This window comes from Lissotriton vulgaris, chromosome 5 (assembly GCF_964263255.1).
Source record: "Lissotriton vulgaris chromosome 5, aLisVul1.2, whole genome shotgun sequence".
Taxonomy (NCBI): Eukaryota; Metazoa; Chordata; class Amphibia; order Caudata; family Salamandridae; genus Lissotriton; species Lissotriton vulgaris.
In genome coordinates this window covers 25,766,411-25,791,789 of record NC_141693.1, presented here as the reverse complement: position 1 = coordinate 25,791,789, position 25,379 = coordinate 25,766,411, and the positions used below count along the sequence as shown (strand labels likewise).

The window sequence follows — 25,379 nt, the reverse complement described above, 5'->3', positions numbered from 1 at the left end:
GTGCAGAGATTGGTTCCGTCTCCGAGGCACTCCGCGTAGCCCTGCTACACCCACTACGCCCACCCCTAGACACCAGGTTCCCTCACTGCGTGCTCCACCCCCTCGCTCTCTGCCCCCTCCCTCACTGCATGCTCCGCCCCCTCGCTCTCTACCCCGCTTACTCAGTGCACGCTCCGCCCCCTCTCTCTCTGCCCCCTCCATCACTGCGTGCTCCGCCCCCTCGGTCTCTGCCCCGCTCGCTCAGTTCACGATCCGCCCCCCTCGCTCTCTGCCCCCCTCCCTCACTGCATGCTCTGCCCCCTCGCTCTCTACCCCACTCGCTCAGTGCACGCTCCGCCCCCTCTCTCTCTGCCCCCTCCATCACTGCGTGCTCCGCCCCCTCGTTCTCTGCCCCGCTCGCTCAGTTCACGATCCGCCCCCCTCGCTCTCTGCCCCTCTCCCTCACTGCATGCTCCGCCCCCGCGCTCTCTGCCCGGCTCCCTCACTGCATGCTCCGCCCCCTCGCTCTCTGCCCGGCTCCCTCACTGCATGCTCCGCCCCCGCGCTCTCTGCTCCGCCCCCTCGCTCTCTGCCTGGCTCCCTCACTGCATGCTCCGCCCCCTCGCTCTCTGCCCCTCTACCTCACTGCATGCTCCGCCCTCTCTGCCCCGCTCGCTGAGTGCACGCTCCGCCCCCTCGCTCTCTGCCCCTCTCCCTCACTGCATGCTCCGCCCCCTCACTCTCTGCCCCCCTCCCTCACTGCATGCTCCGTCCCCTCGCTCTCTACCCCGCTCGCTCAGTGCACGCTCCGCCCCCTCTCTCTCTGCCCCGTCCATCACTGCGTGCTCCGCCCCCTCGTTCTCTGCCCCGCTCGCTCAGTTCACGATCCGCCCCCCTCGCTCTCTGCCCCTCTCCCTCACTGCATGCTCCGCCCCCGCGCTCTCTGCCCGGCTCCCTCACTGCATGCTCCGCCCCCTCGCTCTCTGCCCTGCTCCCTCACTGCATGCTCCGCCCCCGCGCTCTCTGCTCCGCCCTCTCGCTCTCTGCCCGGCTCCCTCACTGCATGCTCCGCCCCCTCGCTCTCTGCCCCTCTTCCTCACTGCATGCTCCGCCCCGCGCTCTCTGCCCCGCTCGCTGAGTGCACGCTCCGCCCCCTCGCTCTCTGCCCCTCTCCCTCACTGCATGCTCCGCCCCCGCGCTCTCTGCCCCGCCCCCTCGGTCTTGTGCTTCAAGCCCTCACCTGGGGTGGCGTTGGAGGTGGTGGTCGTGTTGTTGGCCGTTGTTTGAGAGGTTCCACCTGAAAGAAGAAGGTCAGTCTTAGAATGAGGGTGATACTCAGGGCTCCTCATACTTAGAGCTGCGTCACAGCCACCCCCCCATCACATATTCGCACACAGGGGCGTGAATGTCAGGGGTACAGCAGGTGCAGTGGCCCCGGGGTCACCGATGTCCTTTCTTGCACTAGGTCCCAAGACAGACTTGCTACACCACTGCCTACACCAGGGGTCTTGAGACTTGGTGGCGGGCCCCCCATGGGATCCCGGGGGGGGGGGGGTCAGGCTTTGGCCAGATAAGCATTGTTTTCGGGGGCAGGAGTTGGCAGGGTGGGTGAGCCGCTCGGTAATGGGCCATCACTAACATCTTTTGTCATTTATATCCAGGCTGGGAGAAGGTGTCAAAAGGGGAGGGACTCCAAATATTCTCTAACACCCCCCCCTTCATTTCAAATGACCCCCTGTCGATACTTGTACGCGTTAGTGAGGCCACCTGAACAAAACAACAGGTTTGTGAATCATGTATTTGATTGCATTTTTAAAACAGTAACAGAACTTACCTGCAATGTAACTTTAAATACATCTAAACATTGCCAATTTATTAGAATAATTGTAAACAATTTTATGGGGAGTCTGATTTTTTGTTTTCACTTGGTTGGGGGAGCGGTGGCATACCAGGAGAGTGTCTCACCCGGCACCCATACAAGACAGCATGAGAGTGGTCTCACCTGGCACCCACCCAAGACAGCAGGAGAGTGTCTCGCCCAGCACCCACCCTAGACAGCACAAGAGTGGTCTCACCTGGCACCCATACAAGACAGCATGAGAGTGGTCTCACCTGGCACCCACCCAAGACAGCATGAGAGTGGTTTCACCTGGCACCCACCCAAGACAGCACAAGAGTGTCTCACCTGGCACCCACCCAAGACAGCAGGAGAGTGGTCTCACTAGGCACCCACCCAAGACAGCAGGAGAGTGTCTCACCTGGCACCCACCCAAGACAGCACAAGAGTGTCTCACCTGGCACCCACCCAAGACAGCATGAGAGTGGTCTCACCTGGCACCCACCCAAGACAGCACAAGAGTGTCTCACCTGGCACCCACCCAAGACAGCAGGAGAGTGGTCTCACTAGGCACCCACCCAAGACAGCAGGAGAGTGTCTCACCTGGCACCCATCCAAGACAGCAGGAGAGTGGTCTCACCTGGCACTCATCCAAGACAACATGAGGGTGTCTCACCTGGCACCCACCCAAGACAGCAGGATAGTGTCTCACCTGGCACCCACCCAAGACAGCACAAGAGTGTCTGACCTGGCACCCACCCAAGACAGCAGGAGAGTGGTCTCACCTGGCACCCACCCTAGACAGCATGAAAGTGGTCTCACCTGGCACCCATCCAAGACAACATGAGGGTGTCTCACCTGGCACCCACCCAAGACAGCAGGAGAGTGGTCTCACCTGGCACCCACCCAAGACAGCACAAGAGTGTCTCACCTGGCACCCACCCAAGGCAGCACAAGAGTGTCTCACCTGGCACCCACCCAAGACAGCACAAGAGTGTCTCACCTGGCACCCACCCAAGACAGCACAAGAGTGGTCTCACCTGGCACCCACCCAAGACAGCATGAGAGTGGTCTCACCTGGCACCCACCCAAGACAGCATGAGAGTGGTCTCACCTTGCACCCACCCTAGACAGCAGGAGAGTGGTCTCACCTGGCACCCACCCTAGACAGCAGTAGAGTGGTCTCACCTGGCACCCACCCAAGACAGCACAAGAGTGTCTCACCTGGCACCCACCCAAGACAGCACGAGAGTGGTCTCACCTGGCACCCACCCAAGACAGCACAAGAGTGTCTCACCTGGCACCCACCCAAGACAGCATGAGAGTGGTCTCACCTGGCACCCACCCAAGACAGCAGGAGAGGGGTCTCACCTGGCACCCACCCAAGACAGCAGGAGAGTGGTCTCACCTGGCACCCACCCAAGACAGCACAAGAGTGTCTCCCCCGGCACCCACCCAAGACAGCACGAGAGTGGTATCACCTGGCACCCACCCAAGACAGCACAAGAGTGGTCTCACCTGGCACCCACCCAAGACAGCACGAGAGTTGTCTCACCTGGCACCCACCCAAGACAGCATGAGAGTGGTCTCACCTGGCACCCACCCAAGACAGCACAAGAGTGTCTCACCTGGCACCCACCCAAGACAGCATGAGAGTGTCTCACCTGGCACCCACCCAAGACAGCATGAGAGTGGTCTCACCTGGCACCCATCCAAGACAACATGAGGGTGTCTCACCTGGCACCCACCCAAGACAGCATGAGAGTGTCTCACCTGGCAGCCACCCAAGACAGCATGAGAGTGGTCTCACCTGGGACCCCCCCCAAGACAGCATGAGAGTGGTCTCACCTGGCACCCACCCAAGACAGCATGAGAGTGGTCTCACCTGGCACCCATCCAAGAAAGCAAGAGAGTGGTCTCACCTGGCACCCACCCAAGACAGCATGAAGGTGTCTCACCTGGCACCCATCCAAGACAACATGAGGGTGTCTCACCTGGCACCCACACAAGACAGCATGAGAGTGGTCTCACCTGGCACCCACCTAAGACAGCATGAGAGTGGTCTCACCTGGCACCCACCCAAGACAGCAGGAGAGTGTCTCACCTGGCACCCACCTAAGACAGCATGAGGGTGGTCTCACCTGGCACCCACCCAAGACAGCACAAGAGTGTCTCACCTGGCACCCACCCAAGACCACATGAGAGTGGTCTCACCTGGCACCCACCCAAGACAGCACAAGAGTGGTCTCACCTAGCGCCCACCCAAGACAGCAGGAGAGTGGTCTCACCTGGCACCCACCCAAGACAGCACAAGAGTGTCTCACCTGGCACCCACCCAAGACAGCACGAGAGTGTCTCACCTGGCACCCACCCAAGACAGCAGGAGAGGGGTCTCACCTGGCACCCACCCAAGACAGCATGAGAGTGTCTCACCTGGCACCCACCCAAGACAGCACGAGAGTGGTCTCACCTGGCACCCACCCAAGACAGCACGAGAGTGATCTCACCTGGAACCCACCCGAGACAGCACGAGAGTGTCTCACCTGGCACCCATCCAAGACAGCAGGAGAGTGGTCTCACCTGGCACCCACCCAAGACAGCATGAGAGTGGTCTCACCTGGCACCCACCCAAGACAGCACAAGAGTGGTCTCACCTGGCACCCACCCAAGACAGCACAAGAGTGTCTCACCTGGCACCCATCCAAGACAGCACAAGAGTGTCTCACCTGGCACCCATCCAAGACAACATGAGAGTGGTCTCACCCGGCACCCACCCAAGACAGCACGAGAGTGATCTCACCTGGCACCCACCCGAGACAGCACGAGAGTGTCTCACCTGGCACCCACCCAAGACAGCATGAGAGTGGTCTCACCCGGCACCCATCCAAGACAGCATGAGAGTGGTCTCACCTGGCACTCACCCAAGACAGCATGAGAGTGGTCTCACCTGGCACCCACCCAAGACAGCATGAAGGTGTCTCACCTGGCACCCATCCAAGACAACATGAGGGTGTCTCACCTGGCACCCACCCAAAACAGCATGAGAGTGGTCTTACCTGGCACCCACCCAAGACAGCATGAGAGTGGTCTCACCTGGCACCCACCCAAGACAGCAGGAGAGTGTCTCGCCCAGCACCCACCCTAGACAGCAAGAGAGTATCTCACCTGGCACCCACCCATGACAGCATGAGAGTGGTCTCACCTGGTACCCACCCAAGACAACATGAGAGTGGTCTCACCTGGGACCCATACAAGACAACACAAGAGTGGTCTCACCCAGCACCCACCCAAGACAGCACAAGAGTGGTCTCACCTGGCACCCACCCAAGACAGCAGGAGAGTGGTCTCACCTGGCACCCACCCATGACAGCAAGAGGGTGGTATCACCAGGCACCCACCCAAGACAGCAGGAGAGTGGTCTCACCAGGCACCCACCCAAGACAGCAGGAGAGTGGTCTCCCCGGGAACCCACCCAAGACAGCATGAGAGTGGTCTCACCTGGCACCCACCCAAGACAACATGAGGGTGTCTCACCTGGCACCCACCCAAGACAGCATGAGAGTGTCTCACCTGGCACCCACCCAAGACAGCACAAGAGTGGTCTCACCTGGCACCCACCCAAGACAGCAGGAGAGTGGTCTCACTAGGCACCCACCCAAGACAGCAGGAGAGTGGTCTCACCGGGAACCCACCCAAGACAGCAGGAGAGTGGTCTCACCTGGCACCCACCCTAGACAGCATGAAAGTGGTCTCACCTGGCACCCACACAAGACAGCATGAGAGTGGTCTCACCTGGGACCCACCCAAGACAGCACAAGAGTGTCTCACCTGGCACCCACCCAAGACAGCAGGAGAGGGGTCTCACCTGGCACCCACCCAAGACAGCACAAGAGTAGTCTCACCTGGCACCCATCCAAGACAGCACAAGAGTGTCTCACCTGGCACCCACCCAAGACAGCATGAGAGTGGTCTCACCTGGCACCCATACAAGACAGCAGGAGGGTGTCTCACCCGGCACCCACCCAAGACAGCATGAGAGTGGCCTCACCTGGCACCCATACAAGACAGCAGGAGGGTGTCTCACCCGGTACCCATCCAAGACAGCATGAGAGTGGTCTCACCTGCCACCCATCCAAGACAGCATGAGAGTGGTCTCACCTGGCACCCACCCAAGACAGCATAAGGGTGTCTCACCGGGCACCCTTCCAAGACAACATGAGGGTGTCTCACCTGGCACCCACCCAAGACAGCAGGAGAGTGGTCTCACCTGGCACTCACCCAAGACAGCAGGAGAGTGGTCTCACCTGGCACCCATCCAAGACAACATGAGGGTGTCTCACCTGGCACCTACCCAAGACAGCATGAGAGTGGTCTCACCTGGCACCCACCCAAGACAGCACGAGAGTGGTCTCACCTGGCACCCACCCAAGACAGCACGAGAGTGTCTCACCTGGCACCCACCCAAGACAGCACAAGAGTGTCTCACCTGGCACCCATCCAAGACAGCATGAGAGTGTCTCACCTGGCACCCATCCTAGACAGCATGAGAGTGGTCTCACCTGGCACCCATCCTAGACAGCATGAGAGGGGTCTCACCTGGCACCCACCCAAGACAGCAGGAGAGTGTCTCACCTGGCACCCACCCAAGACAGCATGAGAGTGGTCTCACCTGGCACCCACCCAAGACAGCATGAAAGTGGTCTCACCTGGCACCCACCCAAGACAGCACAAGAGTTTCTCACCTGGCACCCACCCAAAACAGCATGAGAGTGGTCTCACCTGGCACCCATCCAAGACAGCATGAGAGTGGTCTCACCTGGCACCCACCCAAGACAGCAAGAGAGTGGTCTCACCTGGCACCCACCCAAGACAGCATGAGAGTGGTCTCACCCGGCACCCACCCAAGACAGCACGAGAGTGGTCTCACCTGGCACCCACCCAAGACAGCACAAGAGTGTCTCACCTGGCACCCACCCAAGACAGCACGAGAGTGGTCTCACCTGGCACTCATCCAAGACAACATGAGGGTGTCTCACCTGGCACCCATCCAAGACAACATGAGGGTGTCTCACCTGGCACCTACCCAAGACAGCATTAGAGTGGTCTCACCTGGCACCCACCTAAGACAGCATGAGAGTGGTCTCACCTGGCACCCACCCAAGACAGCATGAAGGTGTTTCACCTGGCACCCACCCAAGACAGCAGGAGAGTGTCTCGCCCAGCACCCACCCTAGACAGCACGAGAGTGGTCTCACCTGGCACCCACCCAAGACAGCCAAGAGTGTCTCACCTGGCACCCACCCAAGACAGCACGAGAGTGGTCTCACCTGGCACCCACCCAAGACAGCACAAGAGTGTCTCACCTGGCACCCACCCAAGACAGCACAAGAGTGTCTCACCTGGCACCCACCCAAGACAGCACAAGAGTGTCTCACCTGGCACCCACCCAAGACAGCATGAGAGTGGTCTCACCTGGCACCCACCCAAGACAGCACAAGAGTGTCTCACCTGGCACCCACCCAAGACAGCATGAGAGTGGTCTCACCTGGCACCCACCCAAGACAGCACGAGAGTGTCTCACCTGGCACCCACCCAAGACAGCACAAGAGTGTCTCACCTGGCACCCACCCAAGACAGCACGAGAGTGGTCTCACCTGGCACCCACCCAAGACAGCACAAGAGTGTCTCACCTGGCACCCACCCAAGACAGCATGAGAGTGGTCTCACCTGGCACCCACCCAAGATAGCACGAGAGTGGTCTCACCTGGCACCCACCCAAGACAGCAGGAGAGTGGTCTCACGTGGCACCCACCCAAGACAGCATGAGAGTGGTCTCACCTGGCACCCACCCAAGACAGCAGGAGAGTGGTCTCACCTGGGACCCCCCCAAGACAGCAAGAGAGTGGTCTCACCTGGCACCCACCCAAGACAGCACAAGACTGTCTCACCTGGCACCCATCCAAGACAGCACAAGAGTGTCTCACCTGGCACCCACCAAAGACAGCACGAGAGTGGTCTCACCTGGCACCCACCCAAGACAGCACAAGAGTGTCTCACCTGGCACCCACCCAAGACAGCATGAGAGTGGTCTCACCTGGCACCCACCCAAGACAGCACAAGAGTGGTCTCACCTAGCGCCCACCCAAGACAGCAGGAGAGTGTCTCACCTGGCACCCACCCAAGACAGCACAAGAGTGGTCTCACCTGGCACCCACCCAAGACAGCACAAGAGTGGTCTCACCTAGCGCCCACCCAAGACAGCAGGAGAGTGTCTCACCTGGCACCCACCCAAGACAGCACAAGAGTGTCTCACCTGGCACCCACCCAAGACAGCATGAGAGTGGTCTCACCTGGCACCCACCCAAGACAGCAAGAGAGTGGTCTCACCTGGCACCCACCCAAGACAGCATGAGAGTGGTCTCACCTGGCACCCACCCAAGACAGCACAAGAGTGTCTCACCTGGCACCCACCCAAGACAGCATGAGAGTGGTCTCACCTGGCACCCACCCAAGACAGCACAAGAGTGTCTCACCTGGCACCCACCCAAGACAGCAGGAGAGTGGTCTCACCTGGCACCCGCCCAAGACAGCAAGAGAGTATCTCACCTGGCACCCACCCAAGACAGCATGAGAGTGTCTCACCTAGCGCCCACCCAAGACAGCAGGAGAGTGTCTCACCTGGCACCCACCCAAGACAGCACAAGAGTGTCTCACCTGGCACCCACCCAAGACAGCATGAGAGTGGTCTCACCTGGCACCCACCCAAGACAGCAAGAGAGTGGTCTCACCTGGCACCCACCCAAGACAGCATGAGAGTGGTCTCACCTGGCACCCACCCAAGACAGCATGAGAGTGTCTCACCTGGCACCCACCCAAGACAGCATGAAGGTGTCTCACCTGGCACCCACCCAAGACAGCATGAAAGTGGTCTCACCTGGCACCCACCCAAGACAGCAGGAGTGTCTCACCTGGCACCCACCCAAGACAGCATGAGAGTAGTCTCACCTGGCACCCACCCAAGACAGCAAGAGAGTGGTCTCACCTGGCACCCACCCAAGACAGCATGAGAGTGGTCTCACCTGGCACCCACCCAAGACAGCATGAGAGTGGTCTCACCTGGGACCCATACAAGACAGGATGAGAGTGGTCTCACCTGGCACCCACCCAAGACAGCAGGAGAGTGTCTCACCTGGCACCCACCCAAGACAGCATGAGGGTGGTCTCACCTGGCACCAACCCAAGACAGCATGAGGGTGGTCTCACCTGGCACCCACCTAAGACAGCATGAAAGTGGTCTCACCTGGCACCTGCAGGTAGAGGATGAAGAGCCCCAGGCTCAGAGCAGAGGTCACTTGTGCCACCTTCATGGCTGGAGGGGGGAGCAGATACGTGGTGTGGGGTCTGAGTGTCTTTCAAAGAAGGGTGCCCGCGCCCCCCTGGAGAGACCCTTTGGAGCGGGCGTCTGCTGGACGGAGGTCCCACCTGTCACCTGGAGGTTGGTTCAGGGGTGGCCCCTCCTGCTGCAGATGGGCCTCCCTTGCCACTCGAGGGGCTTCACTCTCACCAACAACCTCAAGATGGTCGAGGCTGGACTTTACTCAACAAATGCAGTGGTTCCTCAGCTGGACACGTCTGCTGCTGCTTGGAAGCTGGAGGCTGTAAAATATCTGCCACACAGATGCCAGCGGAGGCGTCAAAGGATACAAAGTATCTCCTGCCCTGGTACCACTGGTTAGAAAGTATCTCTTACTCTGGTGCCACAGGATACAAAGTATCTCCTGCTCTGGCGCCACAGGATACAAAGTATCTCCCGCTCTGGCGCCACAGGTTACAAAGTATCTCCTGCTCTGGCGCCACAGGATACAAAGTATCTCCTGCTCTGGTGTCACAGCTTGTGAGGAATGAACAGCCCAGGTGCCAGCGGTTACAAAGTATCTCCTGCTCTGGCGCCAGCGGTTACAAAGTATCTCCTGTTCTGGTGCCACAGGTTACTGCTCTGCTGCCACAGCTGGTGATGCCCACAGGCGCCTGGCACCTTTTCTTCTGAGCTTCTCCAGGTGCGCCGTGAGTCAGCCCCACCCTTACTGTCCCTCCCTCCAATCAGCATCAGGGCCAGGTTTCTTTGCATGTTTGTCTTTCGTGGGAGGGGCCTGAACATCAACATGCTGCTGGGTGACGTCACGGGATGACCCAGATAGGTGACTGAGGAGGAAAGCCAGGGCAGTGGAGGGGTCGGAGGCAGGGAGCCCACCGTGCACTGCTCCGAGGTGGAGGAGCGTAGAGTCCAGTGGCTCGGTCCCCAACTATGCAAATTCCACCCACCCCTAGTGATTAGGGATGTTCTCTGGGGGAAGTGAAAACCTGCCAGACCACTGGGTGGGTTCCTGTTCAGAACCTCTGGATGTTCCTGAGGAGAGTGTCTTGTTTGCTGGAATGTTGTTATCTTTGGTGAACGCCTTCCAAGACCGGCTCTTCCGCTCCAGGCACCCAGGATGGCCTTGGTGCATCACATCTTTCTTGTTTATTTTTGTGAACACCCTATAGAAACACCTTAGACCCAGATAGCCCATGACCCTACACACACTGCAGGACACATTTTCTTCTCCAGCAACTGAGTCAAATACAGCCACGTCACAGAACTCACATGGACCGATCACTCCATCATGCACTTCAACATCTACAGCCCCTACATCGCCACCCACCCCCAAGAAGACCAGTGCCCACCACCAGAGGTGGAACAAAATCTCAGAGACCAACTGGACGGACGCCCTCACCACCTCCAACCCTGTTACTACACCCACCCTCGAACAGGGAGTGTACACCCAAGAACTCAGAACAGCAAAACGAGACAGCAAACAGCTGGAGAGGAGATGGCACGCCAGCAGGGACACATCCAACGGGACAGCCTTCAAGACTTCCCTCACCTTCTACCACTGCCTGCTGATGGCCACAAAGAAGACATCCCTGGCAGCTCTCTCCAAAATCAGCAAAAAACAACACTAAGGAACTTTTCAACACCGTTATGGAATTCTCCAACCCGGCTGCCACCAAAAACAACATCACACCCTCACAGTGACAGAAGCTGTGCGACAACCTCGCCGACTTCTTCCACAACAAGATGGCAACCATATACAGAAACCTCGAACCCCAACCCACACCTACAGCTTTCCTCGACAGATGCGTCAGCACCACAATTCACACAAACCACAGACTGAATACCTGGAACCTTCTCTTCACCCAGGACACCACCTTCACCATGAAATCCATCCACTCAGGAGCTCCCTCGTGACACACATGGAGCAGACCCAGCTACTTAATGCCTCCCAATATGGCTTGCACAGCAATCACAGCACAGAAACCGTCCTGATTGCAGCCACTGACGACATTCAAACCCTCCTTGACGAAGCAGAAAGAGCAGCTCTGATCCTCCTCGACCTCTCGGCAGCCTTTGACACTCTATCGCACCACACAGGGCTGGCTTTAGGGCAGTGCGACCCCTGTGGGCATCATTAGGCACTGACCTGTGAAGGGGGCATTGACCTGAGGGGGAGCGTTGACCTGAGGGGGGGGGGCTGTGTTTAGTAATAACATATGATTGGATAGAGGAGGGGCACTTTTGCCCGGCGGTAGTGAGAGAATTCGAGGAGGCAGTCATGGAGTGTGGGGGCTCCAAAAATGATTGTCACACTGGGGGTCACCAGTGCTAAGGCTGTCCCTGCCACCACATATTGATCAAAAGACTTCTCCACATCAGCATCCAAGGGGATGCGCTCAGACAGATCACCTCCTTCCTCACCAGAAGAACCCAGATGATCCACCTCCCACCTTTCACCTCTGAACCCATGGAGATCACCGGCAGTGCCTCCCAGGGCTCAGCCCCACACTCTTCAATGCATATATGACCCCGGTGGCCAACAACGTCAGATTCCACAGATTCAACATAAGTTCCAATACTGATGACACCAAACCCATCCTCTCATTCACCGACGACCCCACGACCACCAGAACCAACTACTACAGATGAACGACAAGAGTCGTCTACTAGATGGAGAACAACTGCATGCAGCTGAACACAGACAAGATGGAAGTACTGATCTTCACCAATAGCAGCAACACAATGAACAACTCATGGTGGCCATCAGACCATGGACCTCCACCCATACCCTCTGACCATGCCAGACACCTCAAAATCATCATTGACAACAAGCTCACCATGAAATCACAGATCAACATCGTCTCCTCTGCCTGCTTCCTCACACTGTGCATGCCTGTAAGATCTTCAAATGACTATCTCTACACACGAGATGCACCATAACACAAGCCCTCATCACCAGCCGACTGGACTACGGCAATGCATTCTATGCAGAAATTGCCACACACCTTCTACAGAGACTTTAGATGATGCAGAAAACCACAGCCAGACTCATCCTATGCCTTCCCTGATGAACCTACATCACACCCCACCTCAGGCAACTCCTCAGGCTCCCTGTACAGAAGAGATGCCAATTCAAGCTGCTGACCCACGCGCACAAGGCTCTCCACAGCCCAGGACCCGCATACATTAACCACCGCTTAAACTTGCACCAACCGCCGAGAAGACTGCGCTTGGCCTCCTTTTCACTGCCTAAACTCCCAGCATCCACCGAAGCAGAAGTGGAGGGCGCGCCTTATCCCACATCGCAGCAAAGACCTGGAACAGCCACCCCCCCACGCACCACCTGACCATCACCTCACTTCCGGAATTCCGAATGACCCTCAAGAACTGGCTGTTTGTATAAGCCCCAGGGACTTTGAAGCGCCTGGACTCCCAATCGGGTGATTAGCTGCGATTTATAAATCCTGATTGATTGAACCTTTCAGTAATGTTTGCCAGCCCACCCAGCATTAACGTCTCAGTCCTCCCTGTCAGCCCACCCAGCATTAACCTCTCAGTCCTCCCTGTCAGCCCACCTCAGCGTTAACCTCTCAGTCCTCCCCGTCAGCCCACTCAGCATTAACCTCTCAGTCCTCCCCGTCAGCCCACTCAGCATTAACCTGTCAGTCCTCCCCGTCAGCCCACTCAGCATTAACCTGTCAGTCCTCCCCGTCAGCCCAGAGAATATCACCCTCTTCAGGCCAGTATTAAAGGGTTCACAACCTGGCAAGAAGAAATGAATGAACACTGCACTGCCTGGAATGCTTGATACGTGGGATGAAGAACTCGTCATTATTCCATATGGCAGGGTATTTCCAAGGCACCTGCCCACTACTAGCATGGTGCACCTATTCATGCCAGGGAGAGCCGCCATTCTCGCAACCTCCATTATACTCCCACTATGATGGACACCCAAACACACAAGTGAACACGACCAGGTGACGCACCACAGCTCGCCGACCTTCATTACCCTCGCACCGGTGGAGGATATCACAAGCTCTAGTGACTGATGCGTTCCTGCACCAACGGCAGCGTCAGGTGCAAGACAAAGAAGGACAAGACCAGACGAGAAGCATTCACCTGAGATGCACCTGGGACAGGGTCTTCCATCCCACCGTAGACCTGGCCAGAGCCCTCCATCCACGAATGCCGAAGGAACTAACGACTCCACTCTCTCAGGAGCCGGTCGTCCACAGGGAGACCCATCTATTACTCTTTGACGAAGACCCTCCCTATACAACCAGGAGGCCTCGTCTTCATCATTGGGCTTCTTCTACTTTCTACAACTCTATTCTGCTTTGATGAATATACTCTTGGGCCCTATTCACAAACAGCCTTCGAAACCGTGGCAGAGGCCACACAGTCACTTTGAGTTCTCCATACCGCACTTACCCATCGCAGGCCCCCGCCACGTGTGTGGGGCCCCTCACCATGACCGTGGGCCTCTGCCACGATTGCGTTGTCCCTTTGTGAATCAGCCCCTTGGGCTATATTAACACACACATTGATTCAAGTTGGGGTGACACATAATGCAATGAAAACAAATGAAATATGCACCCTAAAATACAAACAAACTCATCAGTGTCATGGAGGTTTTTCATTGATGGCTTCCTCTGAAATGCATTTACGTACCTCTGGTGTCGTTTACAGTGCCTGTCATTGGTGTGGTTGCATTGGTTGTCCCCGTCATTGGTGTTGTGGTGTTCATTGTGCTGCTCATTGGTGTGGTTGCGTTGGTTGTTCCTGTCATTGGTGTTGTGGTGTTCATTGTGCTGCTCATTGATGTGGTTGAGTTGGTCGTTCCTGTCATTGGTGTTGTGGTGTTCATTGTGTTGCTCATTGGTGTGGTTGCGTTGGTTGTTCCTGTCATTGGTGTTTTGGTGTTCATTGTGTTGCTCATTGTTGTGGTTGCGTTGGTCGTTCCTGTCATTGGTGTTGTGCTGTTCATTGTGTTGCTCATTGGTGTGGTTGCGTTGGTCGTTCCTGTCATTGGTGTTGTGGTGTTCATTGTGTTGCTCATTGTTGTGGTTGCGTTGGTCGTTCCTGTCATTGGTGTTGTGCTGTTCATTGTGTTGCTCATTGGTGTGGTTGCGTTGGTCGTTCCTGTCATTGGTGTTGTGGTGTTCATTGTGCTGCTCATTGGTGTGGTTGTGTTGGTCGTTCCTGTCATTGGTGTTGTGCTGTTCATTGTGTTGCTCATTGGTGTGGTTGCGTTGGTCGTTCCTGTCATTGGCGTTGTGCTGTTCATTGTGTTGCTCATTGGTGTGGTTGTGTTGGTCGTTCCTGTGATTGGTGTTGTGGTGTTCATTGTGTTGGTCATTGGTGTGGTTGTGTTGGTCGTTCCTGTCATTGGTGTTGTGGTGTTCATTGTGTTGCTCATTGGTGTGGTTGCGTTGGTTGTTCCTGTCATTGGTGTGGTGGTGTTCATGGTGCTACTCATTGACATGGCTGTGTTAGTCATGCCACTTGTTGTTGTTGCATTGGTCATGCCTGTCGTTGGCATGGTTGTGTTGGTCATGGTTGTCATTGTTGTGGTGGTGCTGGCCATGGCAGACATTGGTGTGGTTGAGTTGGCAGTGCCACTTGTCACTGTAGTGTTCACTGTGCCAGGTGTGGTGGTGTTTGCCACTGTAGAACCTGCAGTGAAAAATAGAAAATACAGCAAAAGGTTTATAAATATTCAACTTCCCTCCAAAATGTGGGCGTGTTTCATTGAATGATTTCCACAAGTGACTTCCCACCTAGCCCACTCTCTGGAACACCCCCTACCGCCTAAAAACGGACACAACCCAAAGTTCCACCCACGGAGGAGAAGCAGCCATTTATTTTAAGCATCATTACAATTATTATTAATTTTATAAATTGTCATTTGAAATGTAATCACAAACACATCTAAGACAAAATAAAACCATATGCACTTTGCAAACTACTTCAGTACTAAAACCACAAAATGTACACAATGGAAGAAAGCATTTTTTACAGTTTCATAGTGAATTTGTTCAACATGTTACTATGAACCCTGTCCACCTCACCCTGAGGTATTGAGGCGCTGCCGTCCCGTGCCCTTTGTGTAAGCCCCACCCCTCATATCACCCACAGGGCATATCCTAGGACCAGTGTAAATGTTTTTCCTGAGGGTCTCTTACTGGGACTTATCGACACGACACAGTGTGCAGTCTCAAAACACTGTTCTTTGCATGGCTATGCTTTACCTCTCACAAATTGTCTGTCTGCATCCCACAAGGCTAGGAATGATTCCTCATCCCTCTAAGGCCTGGACCTCAGGCAAACACAGATTTAGAGCACTTTATATCTGGACAGTTTCAGTAACTTAATGTTTGTTATCACATTCCTTCTCATTGGCTATATGTCAGTATATCGAACACACAAAAATATTGTGCTGTAAAGATATCTTAAGGCGAATACCGATAACAAAAATATAGTGGAGGTCGATACATATAGGCAAGTATACACTTACGATTGTACAATTCAATATCGATCCACAGAGTATCGTGTTAGGAGAATATTGAGACAGAATATTGAACACAAAAATACTGTGCTGTATAGATATCTTAGGGTGAATACCGAGAACAAAAATATAGTGGCGTTCGATACATACAGGCAAATATATACTTACGATTGTACTATTCAATATCGACCCACAGGGTATTGTGTTAGGAGAATATTAAGAACAGAATATCGAACACAAAATTACTGTGCTGTATAGATATCTTAGGGCGAATATCGAGAACAAAAATATAGTGGAGGCAGATACATATATGCAAGTATATACTTATGATTGTACCACTCAATATCGACCCACGGCGTATCGTGTTAGGAGAATATTGAGAACAGAATATCGAACACAAAAATACTGTGCTGTATAGATATCTTAGGGTGAATATCGAGAACAAAAATATAGTGGAGGCAGATACATATATGCAAGTATATACTTATGATTGTACCACTCAATATCGACCCACGGCGTATCGTGTTAGGAGAATATTGAGAACAGAATATCAAACACAAAAATACTGTGCTGTATAGATATCTTAGGGCGAATACCGAGAACAAAAATATAGTGGAGGCAGATACATATAGGTAAATATAGACTTATGATTGTACTACTCACTATCGACTCACGGCGTATCATGTTATCAAGAATATTGAGAACAGAATATTGAGCACAAAAATACTGTATTGTAAAGATATCTTAGAGCGGATACCGAGAACCAAAATATAGCGGAGGCCGATACATTCATGCACGAATAAAGTTAGGATTGTACTACTCAATATCGACTCCCTTGGTATTGTGGTAGAAGAATATTGAGGACTGAATATCGAACACAAAAATACTGTGTTGTAAAGATATCTTAGGGCGAATGTCGAGAACCAAAATATAGTGGAGGTAGATATGTATAGGCACGTATTGCCTTACGATTGTACTACTCAATATCGACTCCTGGGATATCGTGGTAGAAGACCATTGAGGACAGAATATCAAGCACAAAAATACTGTGCTGTAAAGATATCTCCGGGTGAATATCGAGATCCAAAATATAGTGGAGCCAGATACATATAGGCAAGGGTAGACTTACGATTGTACTACTCAATATTGACCCACAGCATATCGTGTTGAAGAATATTGAGGACAGAATATCGAGCACAAAATACTGTGCTGTAAAGATAGCTTAGTGTGAATATCGAGATCCAAAATATAGTGGAGCTAGATACATATAGGCAAGGGTAGACTTACGATTGTACTACTCAATATTGACCCACAGCGTATCGTGTTGAAGAATATTGAGGACAGAATATCGAGCACAAAATACTGTGCTGTAAAGATAGCTTAGTGTGAATATCGAGAACCAAAATATAGTGGAGGACGATACATATAGGCAAGAGTATTGGCTTGGTAAGCTGGACTCGAAATGATAGCGCTTTGAGCTCCCAGGAACAGTAATGTATGACGAATAAGGTTTTTAGTACATGATGCGATAGATGACAGCTAAACCCCACATCTTTTCCCCATACGATCCTGCCTGAATACTGGATAACCTTCAGGGACATCACTAAAAGCTCCGGTCTGGAGCCGGTGTCGGCCCAAGTCTCTGTGACAAATTCGATATCTAAGGATTGCGTCTCGAGGGAGTCAGCAAATCCAAGGGCATGTATAATGAGGGAGCAAGCGTTTATGCGAGTGCAGTGATAGGAACAGTGTGGTGGGATGGTTGAGGCCTATGGGCATAAAGTTTTTAAGGTTAGAGAGGGTAAGGTTACAACTGGGGCCGGCGAGAGGGTCAGTGCCTTGGCATCGCTTAGCAGATGCTTCATGCTGAGCAACTGGTCCTTGGAATAACGAAGAGTGGCTTTGGGCTCTAGGGAGAACCGGCGTAATGGCTGGCACTGAGCGCGGTCCAAGCGCGGACTGGTGCAGACGGGATTGTCATTGGCGTGCCTTCGGTGTGCCAGCAGTGGACCCGCTGTACGGACATGCTATGGTGGTCAATTTTAAGGTCGGCTTCGGGGGAGGCATGTCTGGGGGCATGGACATGGGCATCTGCAGGGGGGGGCAAGGAGGGGCGCTCTCCCCCCCTGGAGCGCCCCTTCTTCCCCCCCCCCCGCGGACGCCCATGTCTGTCGTGATCACTTTGCATGTTCCCTATTGCACTTCCGTACATGTACTGGCTGTCACTCTCGTATTACCACATGCAACCAGACACACCCACGCACAGGTGCATACACTCAGACACATGCACACACAAACACGCATGCACACATTCACACATGTGTACACACACACTCTCACAAACACATACGCACACACGCACAAAAACGCACACACACATATGTCACATTTATTAAAGGAGCATTTTCAAACAAACTATTGGGTTTGCCAATTGTTGGACAGGCCACGTGAAGGGCTTGCTTCCTCCCCGCATGACAGGGCCCGAGCCCGGCCCTCCAGGTGTTACCCACCAAAGCCACCCGCACCCCGTCTCATACGGGACTCCTGCTCCCGGACATCTTTGCATCATGGGGCCGAATCACTACCGGCTCCCTCGGCCGGCCCGGCCGCCATCTTGGACACTGCACCACGAGGCCGCGTGGCCTCAGATCAACCCTAACCCTGGGCCTGGCCAGGCCCCGACATCCCGGCACCACTATCCACCCAGGAGGTGAGCGGCCCACTTGGCAGGTCAATGGGAGAAAGAAGTGTCGATGGCTCTCCCCCGCCAGGTGCCGATCGCCCCCAGCTCCCCCGGGCGCTGGCTCCACCCCCCTGCTGGGTGTCTGGACTCCCTCATCCCGGACCTCCCGACCTCCAAGTGCGAGGGTCCGGACATCAAAGGGCGCCAGACCTATAACTGGGGCAGCTCCAGAGCAGGAAGGCAGTTGTATCCTGGAGTCGAGAGACACCGTGAAGAACTCATCCTTGACGGACTACTGGCGCTGCCGTAGCCCTGCCTTGCGAATTATCATCTTGTCTGCTGGCGCTGCCGCAAAACCTTCTGAATCCTTCATCGTCACCGGGACCTGCTGGCGCCGCCGCGGACCGTCGCTACCTACGAACATCTCGGGACCTGCTGGCTCCGCCGCGGCCCGTCCATCTAGAACGCCGAGCTCGAGGATTGTGAGCTATCCATCTTATCATCGCATCTACCAGATTGGTAACAAGACTGTCCCGCTACCCCCTTTCCACCCGAGAGACTAGAATCGAGGGGACCTCTGAGTCCAGACCTCCTTGTACCATTCTACCGTACTTTAAGATTGCTTATAAAGAACGTTAAACCTTATCCTTGTGTGGTGTACGTCTGTGGGGGGGAAGTTATTCGTCTGTACGATCGCTGGAGACGGCTCTCCCCGGAGACCTCTCCTCTTGTCCTCGGCCGACCCTCCCGGTCCGTCTAACATTGGTGGCCAGCGGCGCGATCCGAATCAACGCGTAATCGTACAGAGAGTAGCTCACCCCACGACAAAACCACAATGACAACCAAAGAGAGCGGATCCACCGAGAAATTCCAGATGGAGAAATTGGAAGAATACAGCCATCGTGAGTTGAAACAATTCTGCATTCAACTAGGCATTGCTACCACCGGTCTGAGTACGAAAGACGATTTCAAGCATGCCATTGAGTCATGGGCAGAAACCGGGGCCGCTAGACCCCCGGACCAAAATGTTGCAGCATCAGAGAGGAACACCACGGCCCCCGAGGAGCGGAGAACGGGTCTCTCGCAGGAAGAGATCCAAGAGAGAGAGAAAAACAGACTACATGAGTTAGAAATGGCCCGGCTCAATATGGACGGTGAACTCAAATTAGCCGAATAAAAACTGAACCTAGAACATCTGCGGCTCCGAGAAGAACGGGAAGAAAAACAGAGACAAAGAGAACTCGAAGAAAAGAGACTAGCGTATGAACATGAGCGCAAGCTAGCGGAAATAGACTTACGAAAGCAGAACAAAGAACTGGGGGTGCCCGAGCAACCGCGCACCCCAGGAGCAACAGAAAAGAAAGTACACATCCCCAAGGATGTCGTTCGAGAGTATTTCCGAGATGACGACATACAACAGTGGTTCAAGGCCTACGAGATCGCCATGACCTCCCACCGGATCGATCAAAGTGACTGGGGAGCCGGTCTATGGGGGAGGTTCGTCAATGAGGGCCGCGATGCCCTGTTACAACTCCCAGACCACCTGATGACCTCCTATGACCACATGAAGGCTGCCCTCCTCACCCGATATGGGCTCACACCCGAAATGTACCGCCAGAGGTTCCGAGACTGCACCCGGATCCCGGGTACAACTTGGGTGGAGTACGTAAACTATTTCAGCCGAGCCTTCGAGGGGTGGATCAAGGGGAGCCATGTAACGACCTACGAGCAACTTTTTAATCTCATGGTATGGGAGCACCTCTCTAACAACTGCTTCGTCGAGCTCAGGCAGCACCTCCTCGACAGCAAATTGACGGATCCACTGCAGCTCGCCTCCGAGGCTGACCGGTGGGAGATTACCCGAGTAAGCCGGAATGGGCCACACGAACAGAACCGGAACCACCAAGGTCAGCACCGTCCCCGAGGAGGAGGAGGCCATGGACGAGGAAAAGACACCGCCCCAGTCGCTCCCGCTGCCAGCACCCCGCCCCCGGCCAACCGGGGCAACACCCCGGTGCGCCCGGGGTACAGAGCCAATGTCACGTGTCACCGATGCCAGCGAGTCGGCCACTACGCAAATGACCCGAACTGTCCTCAGAATCAGACTCCGAGACCCCGCCAGATGGCTGCCGCCGCCCTGGGGGAAGAACAAATCTCCGAAGAACAAGAGGAATGCGAGCAAGAACAACCGGAGTGGGAGCCGGCCGCCATGGTTCTAGCGTGCCTAGGAGGAAGAGACATGGTCCCGCGGGCTCCCCTACCCGCCAACACCAGAAAATATAGTCAGTGGGTAAATATTAATGGGCGCAGGGCCGAAGCCCTACGTGACACCGGGGCCAGTGTGACAGCCGTCCGCTGTCACCTGGTGACCCCAGAATAGATCCTGCCGAACATTCTCTGCCCTGTCCGTTCCGCCGACAATTCCGAGAGTCTGTGTCGGATGGCCTGCGTCCCCTTCGAATGGGGAGGAGTCTCCGGCATGTTGAAGGTGACGGTCCGAGATGATGCCCCCGTGGACTGTCTCCTGGGGAATGATCTTGAGAGTTCCCCGTGGGCCGCCGTAGAGAGAAGAGAGCACCTGGGGATGTTGGGCCTCCCGGACTGGGCGTGCATAACCACCCGGTCCATGGCCGCCCGTACCATCCCCCGACCCGAAGAACCTGAATGGCCAGCACCTCCTCCCCCGGTCGCTCCAGTAGAAGACACCGACCGTGCCGACCCCCCCAGAGCAAACCCCCGAAGGGCTCGCTCAGCTCCAGGACCTTCCCAACCTGGCTCAGTGGCGGCAGGAAGGGGGGCCCGCCCAGGAACAGTTCCGCCAAGAGCAGAAGACCTGTCCCTCCCTCGAGGGACTCCGCCAGCAAGCCCTCGCCCAAAGCGCAGGGGACACCACCGGAAGCCATTGGATCTATTGGGACAACGACCTGTTGTACAGCGAACAGAGAATCGCGGAGTTAGGGGCCAGTCGAGTGCTAGTGGTGCCCCTCCGCTTTAGAGACTTCTTGCTAAACTTGGCCCACGATGTCCCCCTGGCTGGTCACCTGGGTCAAGACAAAACCTACAGTCGCCTGGTGACCCACTTTTTCTGGCCCAAGATGAGAAACGACGTCCTCAACCACTGCCGGTCCTGCCCCACGTGCCAGGCCAGCGGGAAGAGCGGCCGCAAACTTAAAGCACCTCTGCAACCCTTCCCAGTTGTCACCACCCCGTTCGAGAGGGTGGGAATAGACATTGTGGGGCCCCTGGACCCCCGTACCGCACAAGGACATCGGTTCATCCTGGTACTGGTGGACCACGCCACCCGCTACCCCGAGGCTGTTCCCCTGCGAACTGTGACAGCCCCGGTGGTCGGCCGGGCCTTGATGGGGATCTTCTCCCGGGTGGGCTTTCCCCGAGAAGTCGTCAGCGACCGAGGCACAAACTTTATTTCAAAATATATGAAATCCCTCTGGCAACAATGCGGGGTCACCTACCGATTCACGACCCCCTATCACCCTCAAGGTAACGGACTAGTCAAGCGGTTTAACCTCACGCTCAAAGGGATGATTGGGGGATTGGAAGAGCCCCTCCGTCGCCAGTGGGATGTGCTACTGCCGTGTCTCCTCTTTGCATATCGAGAAGTCCCCCAGAAGTCCCTTGGCTTCAGCCCGTTCGAACTCTTATACGGACACCCTGTACGAGGGCCCCTCAGCCTAGTCAAAGAAGGTTGGGAGATGCCCCCCCTGAAGACCCCTCCAGATGTCTTCAAGTACCTCCTGACCCTGCGCAATCAGACCAGGCGATTCAGAGAAATGGCGAAAGCGAATCTTGAGGCCAGTCAGGAGGACATGAAAAAGTGGTACGATCAAAATGCCTCCTCCATCGAATTCGAACCTGGTCAACAAGTGTGGGTGATGTCCCCCACCGAACCCTGCGCCCTACAGGACAAGTGGACGGGGCCCTTCAAAGTGGTCGAGCGCAAGAGCCCCGTCACCTATCTCATCGATATGGAATCTTCACGAAACCCCCTCCGGGTTCTCCACGCCAATAGACTAAAACCCCACTTTGTGCGCTCGGAGCTCAGCCTCCTGATGGCTACAGACAGCGGAGCCGAAGAAGACTCCAAGCCCCTCCCTGATCTCCTAAGGACCCGGGAGAAAGATGGTTCCGTGGACGGGGTCCGACTCTCAGAGGCCCTCACCCCGGAACAGCGCCAAGGCTGCCGCGACCTCCTGCTGCAGTTTGCAACTCTGTTTTCCCTCACTCCAGGGGTCACCCCCTGGTTCTTGCACGACGTGGACACTGGGGACAGTCCACCTATCCGACATCGGGCATACCGCGTACCGGATCGGGTACGGGCCTGCATCCAAGAGGAGGTGTCCAAGATGCTCACGCTCGGGGTCATCGAGTCCTCAGACAGCCCCTGGGCCAGCCCAGTGGTACTGGTCCCCAAAGCTGCCGCCCCCGGCACCACTCCCGAGCTCCGATTCTGCGTCGACTACCGGGGCTTGAACGCTGTCACCAGAACCGACGCTCATCCCATCCCCCGAGCGGATGAACTGATCGACCGCATGGGAGCTGCCTGCTACCTCAGCATCTTCGACCTCACAGCGGGCTACTGGCAGATCGGTCTCACACCCAGGGCCCAAGAACGATCCGCCTTTTCCACCCCTGATGGCCACTACCACTTCAAGGTCATGCCATTCGGCATGAAGAATGCCCCAGCTACTTTTCAGCGACTAGTGAACCAGGTTTTGGCGGGACTCGAGGAATTCAGCGCCGCCTACCTGGACGATATCGCTGTGTACAGCCGCCACTGGTCCGACCACCTCCACCACCTCCGAGAGGTCCTGCAGGCCCTCCAACGGGCCGGCCTCACGATCAAGGCCAGCAAATGCCAAATAGGTCAGGGGTCCGTGACCTATCTCGGACACCAGGTGGGAAGCGGTCTGGTGGCCCCTCTGCAACTCAAGATCGCTGCCATCCAGTCCTGGCAGCCCCCCATCACCCAGACCGAGGTCCGCGCCTTCTTGGGGCTCACAGGTTACTACCGGCGGTTCGTGAGGGACTATGGCAGCATTGTGGGGCCCCTCACAGAACTCACATCCAAAAACCACCCAAAGGAGGTCAACTGGACCCCAGACTGCCAAGCGGCCTTCGAAAAGCTGAAGGCCGCCATGTGCTCTGCCCCTGTGCTCCAGGCCCCCGACTACAGTTGGGAATTCATCGTCCAAACAGATGCCTCCGCCCATGGCATTGGGGCAGTCCTTTCCCAGTTGAACCCCGAAGGACTTGACCAACCAGTAGCCTTCATCAGCAGACGTCTCCTGGCCCGAGAACAACGCTGGAGCACCATCGAGAGGGAGGCCTTCGCAGTGGTGTGGGCCCTCAAAAAGCTCGGGCCTTATCTCTTCGGTACCCACTTCCGGGTGCAGACAGATCATCGGCCCCTGCAGTGGCTAATGCAGATGCGGGGGGAAAACCCAAAACGATTGCGTTGGTCCATCTCCCTGCAGGGAATGGACTTCACTGTGGAACATCGACCTGGGCAAGACCACGCCAACGCAGATGGCCTGTCACGCTTTTTCCGCCTCGACGAGGAGAGTCCCCAAGAGGATGGGTGACTCTCCCCACCTTCAGCTGGGGGGACGCATGTTGGACAGGCCACGTGAAGGGCTTGCTTCCTCCCCGCATGACAGGGCCCGAGCCCGGCCCTCCAGGTGTTACCCACCAAAGCCACCCGCACCCCGTCTCATCCGGGACTCCTGCTCCCGGACATCTTTGCATCATGGGGCCGAATCACTACCGGCTCCCTCGGCCGGCCCGGCCGCCATCTTGGACACTGCACCACGAGGCCGCGTGGCCTCAGATCGACCCTAACCCTGGGCCTGGCCAGGCCCCGACATCCCGGCACCACTATCCACCCAGGAGGTGAGCGGCCCACTTGGCAGGTCAATGGGAGAAAGAAGTGTCGATGGCTCTCCCCCGCCAGGTGCCGATCGCCCCCAGCTCCCCCGGGCGCTGGCTCCACCCCCTGCTGGGTGTCTGGACTCCCTCATCCCAGACCTCCCGACCTCCAAGTGCGAGGGTCCGGACATCAAAGGGCGCCAGACCTATAACTGGGGCAGCTCCAGAGCAGGAAGGCAGTTGTATCCTGGAGTCGAGAGACACCGTGAAGAACTCATCCTTGACGGACTACTGGCGCTGCCGTAGCCCTGCCTTGCGAATTATCATCTTGTCTGCTGGCGCTGCCGCAAAACCTTCTGAATCCTTCATCGTCACCGGCACCTGCTGGCGCCGCCGCGGACCGTCGCTACCTACGAACATCTCGAGACCTGCTGGCTCCGCCGCGGCCCGTCCATCTAGAACGCCGAGCTCGAGGATTGTGAGCTATCCATCTTATAATCGCATCTACCAGATTGGTAACAAGACTGTCCCGCTACCCCCTTTCCACCCGAGAGACTAGAATCGAGGGGACCTCTGAGTCCAGACCTCCTTGTACCATTCTACCGTACTTTAAGATTGCTTATAAAGAACGTTAAACCTTATCCTTGTGTGGTGTACGTCTGTGGGGGGGAAGTTATTCGTCTGTACGATCGCTGGAGACGGCTCTCCCCGGAGACCTCTCCTCTTGTCCTCGGCCGACCCTCCCGGTCCGTCTAACACCAATGCACACTTGTTTTCGCTAAACAGGCTAGCTACTCCCTTCAGGGATTAAAATGGAGAAGTACTCTATAACCCTAGCCCCACAGGGAGGAAGAGAGGTACCCTATGACCCTATCCTCACAGGGAGGAAGAGAGGTACCCTATGACCCTAGCCCCACAGGGAGGAAGAGAGGTACCCTATGACCCTAGCCCCACAGGGAGGAAGAGAGGTACCCTATGACCCTATCCTCACAGGGAGGAAGAGAGGTACCCTATGACCCTAGCCCCACAGGGAGGAAGAGAGGTACCCTAGGACCCTAGCCTCACATGGAGGAAGAGAGGTACCCTCTGACCCTAGCCCCACAGGGAGGAA

At 55.7% G+C, this 25,379-nt stretch overlaps 1 protein-coding gene across 1 annotated transcript in view; it reads right to left on the bottom strand.

The window, feature by feature from the left end:
* The window catches only part of LOC147710035 (uncharacterized), a 95,164-nt gene that overhangs the window by 9,559 nt on the left and 60,226 nt on the right, over positions 1-25,379 (bottom strand). The window contains exons 3-4 of the mRNA XM_086920700.1: positions 13,863-14,867; positions 1,220-1,276 (exon numbers count right to left, since the gene is read on the bottom strand). Of these exons, the coding sequence (XP_086776826.1) occupies positions 1,220-1,276; positions 13,863-14,867 (1,062 nt within the window). The remainder of the gene's footprint in view (positions 1-1,219; positions 1,277-13,862; positions 14,868-25,379) is intronic.